General features: G+C 45.9%; 1 protein-coding gene across 6 annotated transcripts in view; it reads right to left on the bottom strand.

Moving 5' to 3' along the window:
• The window catches only part of RBMS2 (RNA binding motif single stranded interacting protein 2), a 332,030-nt gene that overhangs the window by 159,559 nt on the left and 158,390 nt on the right, over positions 1 to 14,081 (bottom strand). For 2 of the 6 annotated variants that reach the window (XM_033936034.1, XM_033936035.1), the window contains exon 1: positions 9,200 to 9,554. The exons of the other annotated variants lie outside the window; for them this stretch is intronic. In XM_033936034.1, coding sequence (XP_033791925.1) covers positions 9,200 to 9,244 — 45 coding nt within the window. In that variant the 5' untranslated portion in view covers positions 9,245 to 9,554. Of the gene's footprint in view, positions 1 to 9,199; positions 9,555 to 14,081 lie in introns of those variants that run through there. 6 annotated transcript variants of the gene reach the window in all.

Genomic DNA, 14,081 nt, shown 5'->3' with positions numbered 1-14,081 from the left:
TTGTTTATATTTAAATTTATATCATCGCACTGTTAATATTTGAAAATTAATAAAGATTTACAAAAAAAAAAAAAGACATCTCAGATTTCTAGTTTATATTAATTTTGCACTATAGAACCATGCATAAAAAAAAGAAACACAAACCTCAAAATGGGAAAAAAAAACCCCACAAAGAACAAAACTGCCTAACACAAAATTGAAACCCAGAACAAATCGCTGAGGAGGTAAAAAGCTCCATTTGGAGAAGATACAAAGTAATTGATGCCTTTGCTTGCTACCCGATTAGTAATAGTAAATATGTTGCTCATGAGGGGAATTTCTTTTTTACACATTTAAATTGGCGAACGAAGATAGAATACCCCATCAACCTTATTGTGATTCTGTGCCTCTTCTATTAAAAACTGTGGCCCGGGCTGCTCCCGACGCTCATAGAGTTCCTTTGAGCATCGGGAGCAGTAGGGGCCATTCAGCGCGGCTCTCTGCACTAAAAACTGCCTGCGCGGTTTAATAGAAGAGGCCCCGCAGTCCGAGTGTCTGCCCTATAATGCCTCAGATGTAAGATTTAAGGCCCTAAATGTATCTGCCCGAAAGGAATGATAGGATCGAGGCATTCAAATATATCCAGGATGCAGTCAGAGGGCCTATTTCAAAAGTAATTCCAAAAAATATTTCTTCACGGAGAGAGCAGTGAATGCACTGAAGGCTGGGGAGTCAATGGCGCCAAGAGAACACAAGAAAGCCCAGAGGATCACCAGATGCTGTTTCCATAAGAGCTAACAGATGTGCACAGATCCACTTAAGAGAGGCCCTGCTCTGTGAAGCTTACTACTATCCTATGAAGACAGACACAAGGTAAATAAGAAACCTCATGAATATCGACAAGGCTGTGATCGTGGAGAGGCAGGGTAAAAAGCAGCCTTTAAGGAGGCCAGAGAGGACATGCGATGCCCTGACTCGAGAAGATGGCTCTAGGCCTACAGCATGACAGTGGAAAGCAGGGAGTTGCCGATGGAGAGAAGGGGCCCAAGGAAGAACAGCTCAGAGGTCACAAGGAGAGGTAGCACGAGGCTGCAAAGTGAAAAACACGGTGGTTAACACCGGAGAAAGAAGAGCTGCACGTGTGAATTTTGAATATGTCGTGAATTTTGAATATGTCACAGTGGCAAGATCAGCTCATGAAGTAAAGTTTAAGATCAAGTAGGCGTTGTGGTATTCTCGTATTTTATTATTTATCTTGTTCCTTTTCAAATGTACCTTGGATGTTACATTCAGGTACAGAAGACATTTTCTCGTCACAGTGGCGAGATCAGCTCATGAAGTAAAGTTTAAGATCAAGTAGGCGCTGTGGTATTCTCGTATTTTATTATTTATCTTGTTCCTTTTCAAATGTACCTTGGATGTTACATTCAGGTACAGAAGACATTTTCTTGTCCCAGAATTCTTACAATCTATAGCAGGGCTGCCCAAGTTCGGTCCTCGAGATCTACTGGCAGGTCAGGTTTTCAGGATATCCATAATGAATATGCATGAGAGAGAGATTTGCATTCCAAGAAGGCAGTGCAGGCAAATCTCTCTCATGCATATTAATTGTGGATATCCTGAAAACCTGGCCTGCCAGTAGATCTCGAGGACCAGACTTGGGCAGCTCTTATTTATATGCTAGAGCAGGGGTAGGCAATTCCGGTCCTCGAGAGCTGGAGCCAGGCCGGGTTTTCAGGATCTCCACAATAAATATGCATGATTTAGATTTGCATCTTAAGGAGGCAGTGCATGCAAATCCATCTCATACATATTCATTGTGGATATCCTGAAAACCTGACCCGGCTCCGGCTCTCGAGAACCGGAATTGCCTACCCCTGGGCTCGAGTAAGTGGCTCTTTATGCAAGTGACCCTGGCTTCCTGCTGCTCTAGGCTCCTCCACTCCTCATCACAGCAACAAGAACTGGTCAGATCCAGAAGTGCACTGTCCTGGGGAAGGCCACTGAACTGGGAACTGCCAAATTTCAGTAACAGCAATATTGGGCAGCGCTACTGCTTCTATGCGAGACCGACTTTCTTTTAAATCAGTATCTCTCAAACTTTTTTTTTTTTTTTAGCTCCGGCACACTAAATGAAGCAAAAGTTTTTCATGGCACATTATAACAAAGTATAAAAACTGCAAAACCAACAAATTTAAATTTGAGAGTTATTTATTTAAAGTTCTTTAAACTACGGGCTCCTTTTACGAAGCCGCAGTAGCAGCTTCAGCACGCGTGACTTTTCATCACGCGCTAACCCCCATGCTAGCCTAAAAACTACCGCCTGCTCACGAGGAGGCAGTAGCGGCTAGTGTGGTCGGTGGTTTAGCGCGTGGTATTACGCGTGTTAAACCGCTACCGCGCCTTCGTAAAAGGAGCCCTATGTAGGGGTCATTGTAATGTGGCTCAAAACGGAAACTCAATAGTTGACAAGAATTTCATCATCCACCATCTACAGTCGCTCTCTTTTTTTTAAAAAAATAATTTGTTACAACAAATAAAACTAGAAATGCACACAAATGTAAAAAGAAATTATTACAATAAAGAAAATAAAGTTTTCAATTTCAAGCCCACATTGGGACTGTAACTTCCCCCGAAAGATCACATATATAAAGGTAATTTCAATTGTAACTTCAGACAAGCAGGCAACATATCTGTTTTCCTTTTCTTTATCACTTCTTATCAACTTCTGTAATAATCTCAGGTAATTTATCTAAATTTAATTTTTTTGTCAGAGCTGAAAATCCAATTTTGCAAAGATAAGACGATCCAAACGGCAACAAAGCCTTGACTGCTTTGTTGCTCAAGTTAGGATAACTACTGCATAAAAAAGAAAATTACAGTACTTGCCTTTAGTTTCTAAGGACCAATCACATCAAAGAATGATGTTTGTCTGGGCGGTTGTATCCTTACACACACACACACACACACAGACGCTCATAACACTGACAGACTCTATGAAGGGAATTTTTAAAAACAACGTAAAATTCTGGAAGCTCTCATGGCACACAGTTTGAGAGAGACAGTTTTAAATGAAGGAAAATTGATTTCAGATTGTACTTTTCCATTTTAAGAATTTCCATTTTAAAACACGACCCCCCCCCCTTCCCCCAACTAGACTCCTCCGTCAATTCCAGAGACACCTGATGTATTTTAGAGAATGACATGGTGACAAAATTCATCACCGTTCCCGTCCCCGCGGGAAACCATCTTCGTGTCATTCTTTAAGGAGAGAGGGAAGAATCAGAGTATGAATGGCCACAACCACTGACCCACAAGCTTTGCTTTGAAGAATGCTGGTATAGAAGGACTGAGGCTGAAATAGACACTAGAAAATGACATGGGATTATTTCCCGCGGTTATCCACGGGGACGGGAACGGTGATGAATTTTGTCACCGTGTCATTCTCTAATGTATTTGATGAAACTTGAATAAAACATTAAGGGCTCCTTTTACAAAGGTGCATTAGGGCCTTCACAAGCGCTAAAATGCCACACACGCTAGACGTTACTGCCCCCTCTTGAGCAGGCAGCAGTTTTTCGGGTAGTGCGCACTAATCCGGTGCGTGCGCTAAAAAGCGCTAGCGCACCTTTGTAAAAGGAGCCCTAAGTTTTTTTAAAAACCTATAAGTAGAAAACAGATCCAAAAAGACCAACATACAGAAGTAAAGGTTCTAGACTTTAAAAAAAACAAACTCCAAAAACCACCTAACTTGAGCTCTTCGCCTCCTCAGCGACTTAAGGTTTGCGTTTCTCTTTTTTTAATGCATAGTTCTCTAGAGCAACATTAATATAACTTTGTTCAGATGGGGGTTTACATCAAGAAACTGTTGTCTGCGTGGGGACATCTAGAACAGTGTCTGGCAAACTTTTTTGAGCTGGAGAACACTAAACCTAGTGTCCCTCCGGCTCGAGACACCCGGAAGCACGCCGGCGTCAGCGCATGTGCAAAAGCCCTTCAAATGGGCCTTGTGCCAAGAGAAGGACCTGCGCTGGAGAGAAGGGTCGGCAGAGAGAAGAGTTGACGGTGTCAGGAGATTGCTTACAGGACGTGCTTCTCTTCACGAGAGGCATGTCCTGTAGACAGTCAGCCAGCACCTCTCCTCTTCCCTAGTGTACCGCGGCACACCTGAAATCTCAGGAGGAACACAGTTTGTGATACACTGATCTAGAAGAAGTAGCAAAGCAGTGGGAAAAACTGAAAGGAGCTACTGAAAGGGCAACAAACCATTTTGTAAGGAAAGTAAGAGGGAAAAAAACCAACAAGACCTGCAGTGAAAGTGCACAACAAGAAAACAAAGCTGCAGGAAAATGTACAGGGTACAGGAATTTATTGAAGTAGCAAAAAATTAAAACAACTATATAAGCAACATAAAATATATCCAAAGAACTGGTCCTAATATTCATGTGGACTGGCCCCAACACGGTCCGTGTTTCGAAGAAACACTTCTTCCTCAGGGATCCCAAATGGTGATAATCAGAGTATCAGAAAACAACAAAATCAACACTAAGCGTGAAAATCTCCTGTTTAAGGCGCTGCACTATGAAACACAAACACCAATAAACGGGAGCTTTCAGTGTACTGGGGATTCCCACTCAATGGCAGCACGAGGACTTGTAAGTTTACTGGGGCCCCACCCATACCCCCCCCCTCATAGCACAAATGGGAAGGGCTGAAAGCCAAGGAAACACCGGCGATCATTTGTTCTGCGCACAACTGTCGCCACAGGAATGTCAGCGCACCAATGTCTGGCACGCTTTCGATGGTGCACCAGGTCAGGAACTGATTGAGTGGAAGGCGACAAAGGGTGGTGGTCAATGAAGATCACTCTGAGAAAAGGAATGTTACCAGTGTTCAAGGTTCAGTTATTGGGCCTGTTCTTTTCCACATTTTTGTAAGCGATATTGCTCAAGGGCTGTCAGGAAAGATTTGCCTCTGTGCAGATGATACCAAAACCTGCAACTGACACCCCCGACGGTGTGAACAACATGAGGAAGGACCTAGCAAAGCTTAAAATTTGGAAGCTAAGATTTAATACTACGAAATGTAAGGCCAAGCATTTGGGCTGCAAAAACCCGAGGGAACAGTACAGTTTAGAAGCAGGACTTGGGTGTGATAGTATGTGATGGTCTAAAGGTGGCCAAACAGGTTGAAAAAGTAACGGTCAAAGTTAGAAGGATGCTAAGGTGCAAGAGAGGTATGACTAGTAGGAAAATGGAAGCATTTATGCCCCTTTGTAAGACTCTGGTTGAGACCTCATTTAGAATAGTGTTAAATTCTGGAGACTGTACCTTCAAAAAGATATAAACAGGATGGAGTTGGTCCAGAGGAAGGCTACTAAAATGGTCAATGGCCCAGCACAGGAAGCAGATCTTCAGGCACCGGCACCACGCACAGGACATGCTGGTGCCGGTGCTGCTGCGGAGGCTACAGAAATGTAAGAAGCGGGTTCGGGTGGGTTCGGGTGGGTTGGGGGGACCTCAGGTCACGGCGGGGGGGTGCCCGATGGCGGGGGGGGTGCCGGTTCACAGGGGGGGGGGCCTCCGGGGGGAGCAATGCTGGTTCTCGTGGGGGGGAGCAGCGCTGCTGGCCTCGGGGGGGGAAGGTGGGGGGTGGAAACATATCAAAGCAAGTTTCCCTTACTTCCTATGGGGAAACTTGCTTTGATATACGAGCATTTTGGATTACGAGCATACTCCTGGAACGGATTATGCTCGTAATCCAAGGTACCACTGTATATATATATACTTTGAAGAAAAGGTAAGAGGGGGAGAAATTATAGAGATGTTTAAATACCTAGGTGGAATAAATGTGCACGAGGCAAATCTCTTTCAATTGAAAGGAAGCTCTGGAATGAGAGCATAGGATTAAGAAGAGGTGATAGGCTCAAGAATAATCTCAGGAAATACTTTACACAAAGAGTGGTAGATGCATGGAATAGTCTCCTGGTAGAGGTGGTGGAGACAAAGTGTCTGAATTCAAGAAAACGTTGACACAGGCATATAGGATCTCTTAGGGGGAGGAAGAGATAGTGGATTGTGTGGATGGGTAGACTGGATGGGCCATTTGACCTTTATCTGCCATGTTTTTATGTTTCTACCCATCCACTATCTGCACTGCAAGAATCTACACTAGCTGTCATGTGTAAACAAGTCCATTTTTGCTTTGTTCTGATTTTCTACTGTCCTGAGTATCTGTATAAATAATCCCATGTTTAAAATTTTGCAAAACCTGTGGGTAAGACAGGAGGCAGAGCAAGCTAAAACAGTTATCAGATCCCAGCCAGTTTCTGACTCTCACCTCACCACCACAAATCCTCTCTGCTTGTCTAAACTGTTTTGAATTCCATTACTATTTCACGTCTGGTGAGAGGCCATTTCACTATCCTCTTCATGGAGAAATGCTCTGTAAGGTTACTCTTAACACAACCCACCAGAGCCTCAAACCATGACCTCTCATTCCAGATGAGTAGTTTGCAAACCTTTCAAGTTGGGTTTTCAGGTTACCCACAGAGAATGTGCATGAGAGATCTACATGCAAACCTTATGCATATCCTTGATGGCTATGCCAAACATTTGACTAGCTGGGGGCCTATACTAGGACCAGTTTAGGAATCACTGGCACAGAGTACATTTTCCTTCAGAAAGAGTTTGCTTTTTCTGCCCAATTTATATTATGAACATAAGAATAGCCATTTGTCTATCTAGCCCAGCATCCTATTTACAAAAGTGTCCAAGCCAGGTCACAAGTACCTAAGCAGAACCCCACATTGTAATAACATTCCAGCTACCAATCCCAGGGCAAGCAGTGGTTCCTCCATGTCTGTCTCAATAGTAAATCATTTTTAAACCCAGCTACACTAACTTCCGTTATAACATCCTCTGGTAACAAGTTCCAGAGTTTAACCATTCAGTAAAAAAATATTTTTGATCTATTTGCAAGTTTTTTTATCCTATGCCTGAAAGTATCTCCTCTAGAGTATACATGAGACGAGACTGAAGAGCCTACATCTCATGGTCCGTCTATTTCCCCCCACCCCACCCCACCCAAGCGAGATGAAACGGAAGGACTTAAATGGGTACAGTATTCTCTATTTTGGTAGCCTCTCTAATCTACTCCAGTCTGTCTGGATACTGAGGTATGGCCTCCAAATCTGGATACAATAGTCTAAGTGAGATCTTGCCAACAACCTGCACCCTTTTCTACTGATTATTGCATTACATCGGTGTCTTCTATCCCGCCAATACCTTTCAGTTCTAGGCAATTTACAACAAGAGTTGGCCTGGGCATTTCCAGGGAGAATACATGATTAATAGATGTAGTATGTGTCAGGATCTGTGGAGGGTTGATCAGGTTTAGTTAGATCATTTGACAAATTTCTTGAATAGAAAAGTTTTAAGTTCTTTCCTGAATGTTTTGTAGTTGGGTGTTATAGTCGGCAGATTGGAAAGGTGGTGGTCTAGATTCACTGCTCTAGTGGCTAATAGTCTGTTGTATAATTTTTTGCTTTGTATACCTTTGATTGGGGGGTGGGCGAAGTGTGCATGAGTTCTCCTTGGTCTGGATGTGTTTTTCCTGATTAGGAGGTTGCTCAGATAGCTTGGTCCGTTTCCATTTAGGGCTTTGAGTAGGGTGCAGTAGAATTTGTATTGTATGCGTGCTTGTACTGGGAGCCAGTGTGAATCTTGGAAAGCGGTAGTAATGTGGTCACATTTTTTTCAGCGAGTACATCAGTCTAAGAGCTGTATTTTGGACGGTTTGTAATTGTTTTAGCATGTGGGTTGGGCATGACAGGTATAGGATGTTACAGAAGTCCAGGAGTCCAAGGATTAGCGCTTGTACCAAGAGTTTGAATTGCTCGTTGTTGAAGTATTTTTGGATTTGCCTTAGGTTGCGCATGGTTGCAAATACCTTCTGGATCGTTTTGCTGATTTGAAGTTGCATGGTGCAGCCTTTGCCTATCATTATTCCCAGCAGTTTTAGGTTGTGATGGAGTCTATTTCTAGGTTTGTTATGGTTGTACTCCAGCATCATTAATTCTGGTCACCACCTTTGTTAGACCGTTTTGATACTTTGAGGTCACTGGACAAAACACGGTCATGCTTACCTTCCAACATTATACTAAGGAAAGGGCCAGCTAGTGTCGAAAACCCCCCTTGATGCTCTGCCTCAGTGACATTGCTCAGCTTTGCTGGGGAATCACAATGGCCCCATTAGCTCAACCCCTAACCATAATTACTGCTGTTTTCTTGGATTTCTGAACCCAAATACAAGACTTTACAAGCAGACACACTAATCAGAAGACTTGCCTCCACACACACATTTGAGACAATATCTAGATATCAGATACAATTTTAATTGTTTGGGGGTAAGCAAGGAGGATGTTCCATTTTCATAATGTTCCATGTGCCTTAGATGCAAGGGGTTTCTACTACTATGGGCAGCCTTGAGACACTCCCCAGCAGCCCTAGAGAAGTAAAAGAACATTTGCAGCAGTTTAATTGGGAAGAAAAAAAAGGGATGCAAAAACAGAGAATTTGGTTCAGAAGGGAAATGGGAGTACCAGAGGGAAGGGTCAGTCTGAAATAAAAGCATTAAGGCACTGTCTGAATCTTTAATTGTGTTTCTGCTGTCAGTGACTTCATCCTTGAGTACACAGCATGCACAGGCCTAGCATATCCCAGCAGCTTTCAGAATAACATCCCTCCTCCATTTTTTTATTTTTTATTTTTTTTTGTTTTTTTTAAAAAAAAGGAACAAAGTTAAAAAGTTCATAGAGGAAAGCCTCCACCACCAGGGAGAAGAGGCATTCCCCTTATTATGCCCTTCAAATCCGTCCAAACGTTCATAGCTTGGATTAGAAAAAGGTAAAACCAGTGCTCAGCTTGCAATCCAAACTCCAAGACTTCCAGCCAGGTACCTACCCCCTGAGTGTCAAGAGGTGGGGTGTAAGCTCTTGAGTTCGGGTGGGAAGGGGGATGACGTGCATTCCGACTGCCCATGCTCTTTTCCGCAGGCCAGTGCGTGCAGATGCATCCCTCTAAGGCTTTTAAGCAGCCCTATTCCAAAAGGGGCTATCACGAGAGGCTTTCAGAGCCAAAATCGGGACAGAGAAAGGCCCCCTCTTTGCATTCGGGGAGGGGGGGAATCCCATCCTTGGTGCCGGTGTACAGCTGCCTACCTGTTTGCCGGCGGGTATCCTCAGAGGCACGCTGGAAAAGATCATGATCCCTGCCGTAGAGCCGGTGCCGCGTCTGTAGAACCGGACAGAGAGAGGCGGCAGGGGCCGGTCGGGGCTGCCAGACCTGGGGCCGCCCCCGCCCGCTCGCCGCAGCAGCAGCCACCGCCTCCGCCGCCCTCACCAATTCCCATAGAGAGCAGCGCGCCGCAAGCCCCGCCCAGCGGCCCGGACCGGACCATGGCGCACGTCCTCGGGGGAGGCCTCAGGAAGAGAGGCACCAGCGAGCGACGGGAGGAGCCTCTCTGCCTCTGCCCCGAATGCGTCCCAGCAGGCTCGGCCGCCTCTGTCCCCCAGTGTATCTCGGTCTCTCACTGGAAGGAAAGTTACAGCGCAACCGAGTCCTTTTCTCGCGAAGCTCCTCCCCCTCTTCCTCCCGACACTTCGTTTCTCCCTGCGCAAGGCGGGGCACTGGCTCCGGACTGGGAATTCCAGGAATTCCTGGGGCTGGGAGCCGGGAAGAACATTGCCGTCAGTGCAATCAGCGCCGAGACTACATTCCCCACGGGAGCACCTCCCCCTCCTCCGTCTCATCGTTTGCGCTGCCCAACGGAGCAGCAGCCCCCATCCCATTCCCGGTACTACCCCTTCTTCAGCAACTCTTTCTGCCCAGGGCAGTATGGCACTATCTGGTCATCAATTTTTCTCCAGCAGTATAAAACAAATATCAATATGTTAGATAAAAATAATAAAACAGCAGAGTGCTTCACACAACCAGCTACAACTCTGGCTCTTTTTTTTCTCAATTATATCAATCAAACTAGGTTCTGCAATCTGTAATTTCTTAATTACAGTGACTCAAACAGGGGTCTAAGAATTAAACACCCCTTCAGTTCAGCATATTACTATATCTCCCAGCCCCCTTCCCTCTCACGGGGATTTTCAGATAACTGTGTATACTCGAATATAAGTCGAGACCCCCCTTTTCCCACCCAAAAAGGAGGAAAAATGGTTGACTCAAATATAAGTCGGGCGGCTTAATATTCAAGTGCCCTGCCCTGTCAGGCTCTGCACCCAGCACCCTTCCTTCCCTCTCTCCCTCCCTCCGTTAGGCTCTGCACCCAGCACCCTTCCTTCCCTCCCTCCTTCCCCTGTCAGGCTCTGCACCCAGCCCACTTCCTTCCCTCTCTCCCTCCCTCCGTCAGGCTCTGCACCCAGCACCCTTCCTTCCCTCCCTCCTTCCCCTGTCAGGCTCTGCACCCAGCCCCCTTCTGCGAGAATTCACGGGAACCATTAAGGAAGCCGCTCACCACTGAGCAGCAGTGCCAAATCACGTGCCTGCTCGTGCTTCTCAGCGGTAGAAGACACTCACGGCAACCAGTTAACAGCAGGGCAGGAACTTGGAAAGTTTGCTCCTGCCCGCTGCCCCTCCACCGATGATTGGTAGTAGAGGTATGAGGCTAGGACAGGGAAGGCATCGGGGTGCAGAGCCTGGCAGCAGCCTGCAATAATTTTGGAATGGGGTGTATTGGCTTGAATATAAACTGGGACCCCCATTTTTGGGCCAATTTTTTGGCCCCAAAATACCAGTTTATATTCGAGTACATACGGTATTAGTCACGTTTAATATAACAGACATCTTTCATTTGTTTATCTTTTGTTCTGCACTTAGGGGCATATTCTATAAATAGTGTCCTCATTGCAGGTGGCGGTAGGCATCCTACCACTAACCAGTCAATTGGAATGCACATTTTTAAAAAAAAACATCCCAAGTCAGGCTGCCTATACTGTAGGCGTCTGTCACGTTTGAGGGAGACGCGTAGGGACACTTAAGTTCGCTGAAGGCTAGGCGTGGGACCGGAAACTGGCTTTGGGTGAGTTTTGGTGACCCTACGCATCTCCTTAGGGCCGCAATAGGTGCCTGAAATGTAGGCCAACAAAAAAGCCGGTCTACATTTCAAATAGATGCAGCCACTATGCTGATCAAGGCAAAGAAAGTTCACTGCCTCGAGTAGCTGCAGCAGGGAACTTGCACCCCTTCCCTGTGAAGGTGGGCGGCAGGAGGGTTGCCCATTCCCTCCTGCCACCCCCTCCTCGAAGCATCCCCCCACAAAGCATCACCTGGTTGGAGCAATTCCTCCTGCCGGAACCCCCAAAACACCTCCCCCCCCCACCTAAACGTGATAGGCAGGAGGGATGTCCACACCCTCCTGTCAGAACACCCCCCCCCATGAAACACCCCCTCCCCCCAACCTGGGCCAACCGGAGTCTTAGGCCTCCTTCCCAGTGTATTCTGGGATGCAGTTTTAGGTATCTGGCTAATCGGATACTTAGGCCCCTCTGCACTGGGGAGGAGGCCTAAGACTCCGGTTGTCCCAGATGTCTAAGACCCCTCCTATGGGAAGGGCCTTAGGCTCCTCCTTGGTGCATCCCAGAATGCACTGGGAAGGGGAAAGCCCATTTTCCAGTGGTGGGCCTGCCAGCCAGAGGGTGTATTCCTCCCTGTAGCTGGACTTGTTTACAAGGTATAGAGGGAGTTAGGGGGTGGTCTCCCTTTTAGGGGGATTGCCAGTTGGGGGGGTCAGCAGGTGGAGGGGTGGTCGCCAGGTGGGGTGGTCAATCGCCATGTGAGGGGATGTTTCGGGCATTGTTCTGGCAGGAGGGAGTGGGCATTCCTCCTGCCTATCATGGTTGAGTGGGGGGGATTTCAGGGGGGTTCCAGCAGGAGGAATTGGGCACTCCTCCTGCGGGGGGGGGGGGAGGGGAGGGGTTGCTCAGAGGGGGTTGCTTGGGGTGGGGGTTTCTGGCAGGAGGGATTAGGCACTTCTCCTGCTGGCAGATGCTTCAGAGGGGATTCTTCAGGGGGGAGTGGGCAGCCCTCCTGCTACCTGACTTCACAGGAGGGGGGTGAGGGTGATTCGGAGGGTTCCCTGCTGCTGAGCTGATCTCAGCAGGGAGATTCCCTTGCCACAATCAGTTCAGCAGCAAAACGATTCTCTAACTGGTGCCTTTGACAGACACCGGTTAGAGAATCAGGGTGGTTAGGCGGGATTAGACAGGGTTAGGTATCTATCTGTTAGGACAGACACAATTCTATAATGGACAAACGTGATTCTATATAGGATGCCCGTATTCCATTCTCAAAAGCCACGTAGGCAGCTGCTGAGTCTGGCGTTCTATACAGAATCAGGCTCTTAATATTTTCTCTTATGCTTGCTTTAACATTTATGGACTCTCTTGCAACTCTGTTCTTTTCTCCTGCCTATTTTATTTATATTTCTGTTCACAGGTCACTCTTTTTATGTTGAATATAATTTTTTTGGGAAAACAGAAAAAATGGTTCTGAAAAAATAATTTTTTTGTTTTGCAATATCCCAAACACACAAACTTTCTAGAACCAGCAAAGCTCTAAAGAAAATGAGTAAAAATGCATTTAGCTCATAACCCCTCACCCTAAGACCCTACTTGACCTGCTGTTAATTTTAGATTGTAAGCTCTACTGAGCAGGGACCATCTCTTAAATATGTTGTTGTTGCACAGCGCTGCAATTGCCTACCAGCGCTTTAGAAATGTTATAGTAGTAGTAGTAGTAGTAAAAATCTGGATTTGATGTGAAGGAAGCAGTCAGAGCTCTACACATTGTCAGATGAGGACATTGACTTTTTATATGCAGTTTTTACTGACTTGAGCCTCTCTGGTTCCAGACAGAAGGCAGGCAACTCCCACTGCTAAACTCAGAGACCTTCATCCCATGTTTTGTCTGTGTTCTTCCCTTTTTAGACTGTAAGCTTCACTAAGCAGGGACTGTCTAACCTACCATCTGTAAAGATTAACCACCACTCCAGTAGTTCGAGGCTGTGCTACAACTTCCTTCTGGCGGGAGGATCCAATTCAAACCTTACTATTTTTCAGGGAACGTGTTGACAGTCTCCAGCTATTCACCTATTTAAAGTGTTCTGAAACGTTGCAAACCAGAGATGAAAAGAAGATCCCGCGTTACACATGAAGACCCTTTTCTCACTGTCATTTACTCCACTGATGTGAATTGCTCATAAGTACATTAAATCTATAAAAAAAACATACAAGTGTCGAGGATGCTCGTCTTCAGCATTTGTATTATCTTTGCATTTAAACATAGTTGAAGAGGCTGATCCAGGACAGAGAAATTATAATGTAACATGGGCACATGTTTTTAAGTGGCAGGGGGTGGGGGGGTTGCTATCCTGCTTTTCCAGCTCCTTTTATCCTTGTAACAAAACTTTTCCACTATGTGGGCAGATCCTAGACAAAAAAAAAAAAAAAGAGTTCCCCAGAAGTTGGTGTCCACATCCTAATTCTTAAGTTGGCCTTGGAGAAATCCGATGTGCTCTCTATCCTCCTTTTTTTTTTTTTTTACTGAGCTGAGTGAAAGAAACCTGACTTCCAGATCAACCCAGCCAGCCAGCTGATCAGTCTTAGGGTGTGTATGGCATTTGCTCAGAGGAGAATGAGAAATGCTGTCAGCAGACAAATGCGCCAGCGTTCGAAAGGATCATGGTTAAGCATCTTGAAGTACGAGTGTATCCTAAATACTGACCATGTTTCAGCTCAGTACAGCATTTGTGTCTGAACCCACTGCTGCATTATCCTTAGGTGGTATTGGATTTCTTTGTCAACACAAGTACGCCGGTGCATGGGGAATGCTCAATATTTTCCAGTGTGTGCCACTCTTCAGGAAGTGATATCTAATATGCTGATGGCAGTGACATAACCAAGGAGGAGAAAGGGACCTGACCTTCACTGAGATCACAGAGGAAGAAACTACACAACTTCTGTCTTCAGCCAAGCTTACTACATGCCCCTCAGACCCTATTCCTACCCCTCTCACATACTGTTATCCCTCCCA

The sequence above is a fragment of the Geotrypetes seraphini genome, chromosome 3 (assembly GCF_902459505.1).
Source record: "Geotrypetes seraphini chromosome 3, aGeoSer1.1, whole genome shotgun sequence".
Taxonomy (NCBI): Eukaryota; Metazoa; Chordata; class Amphibia; order Gymnophiona; family Dermophiidae; genus Geotrypetes; species Geotrypetes seraphini.
Note: the sequence above shows the minus strand (reverse complement) of the source record. Positions and strands in the feature narration are given on the sequence as shown.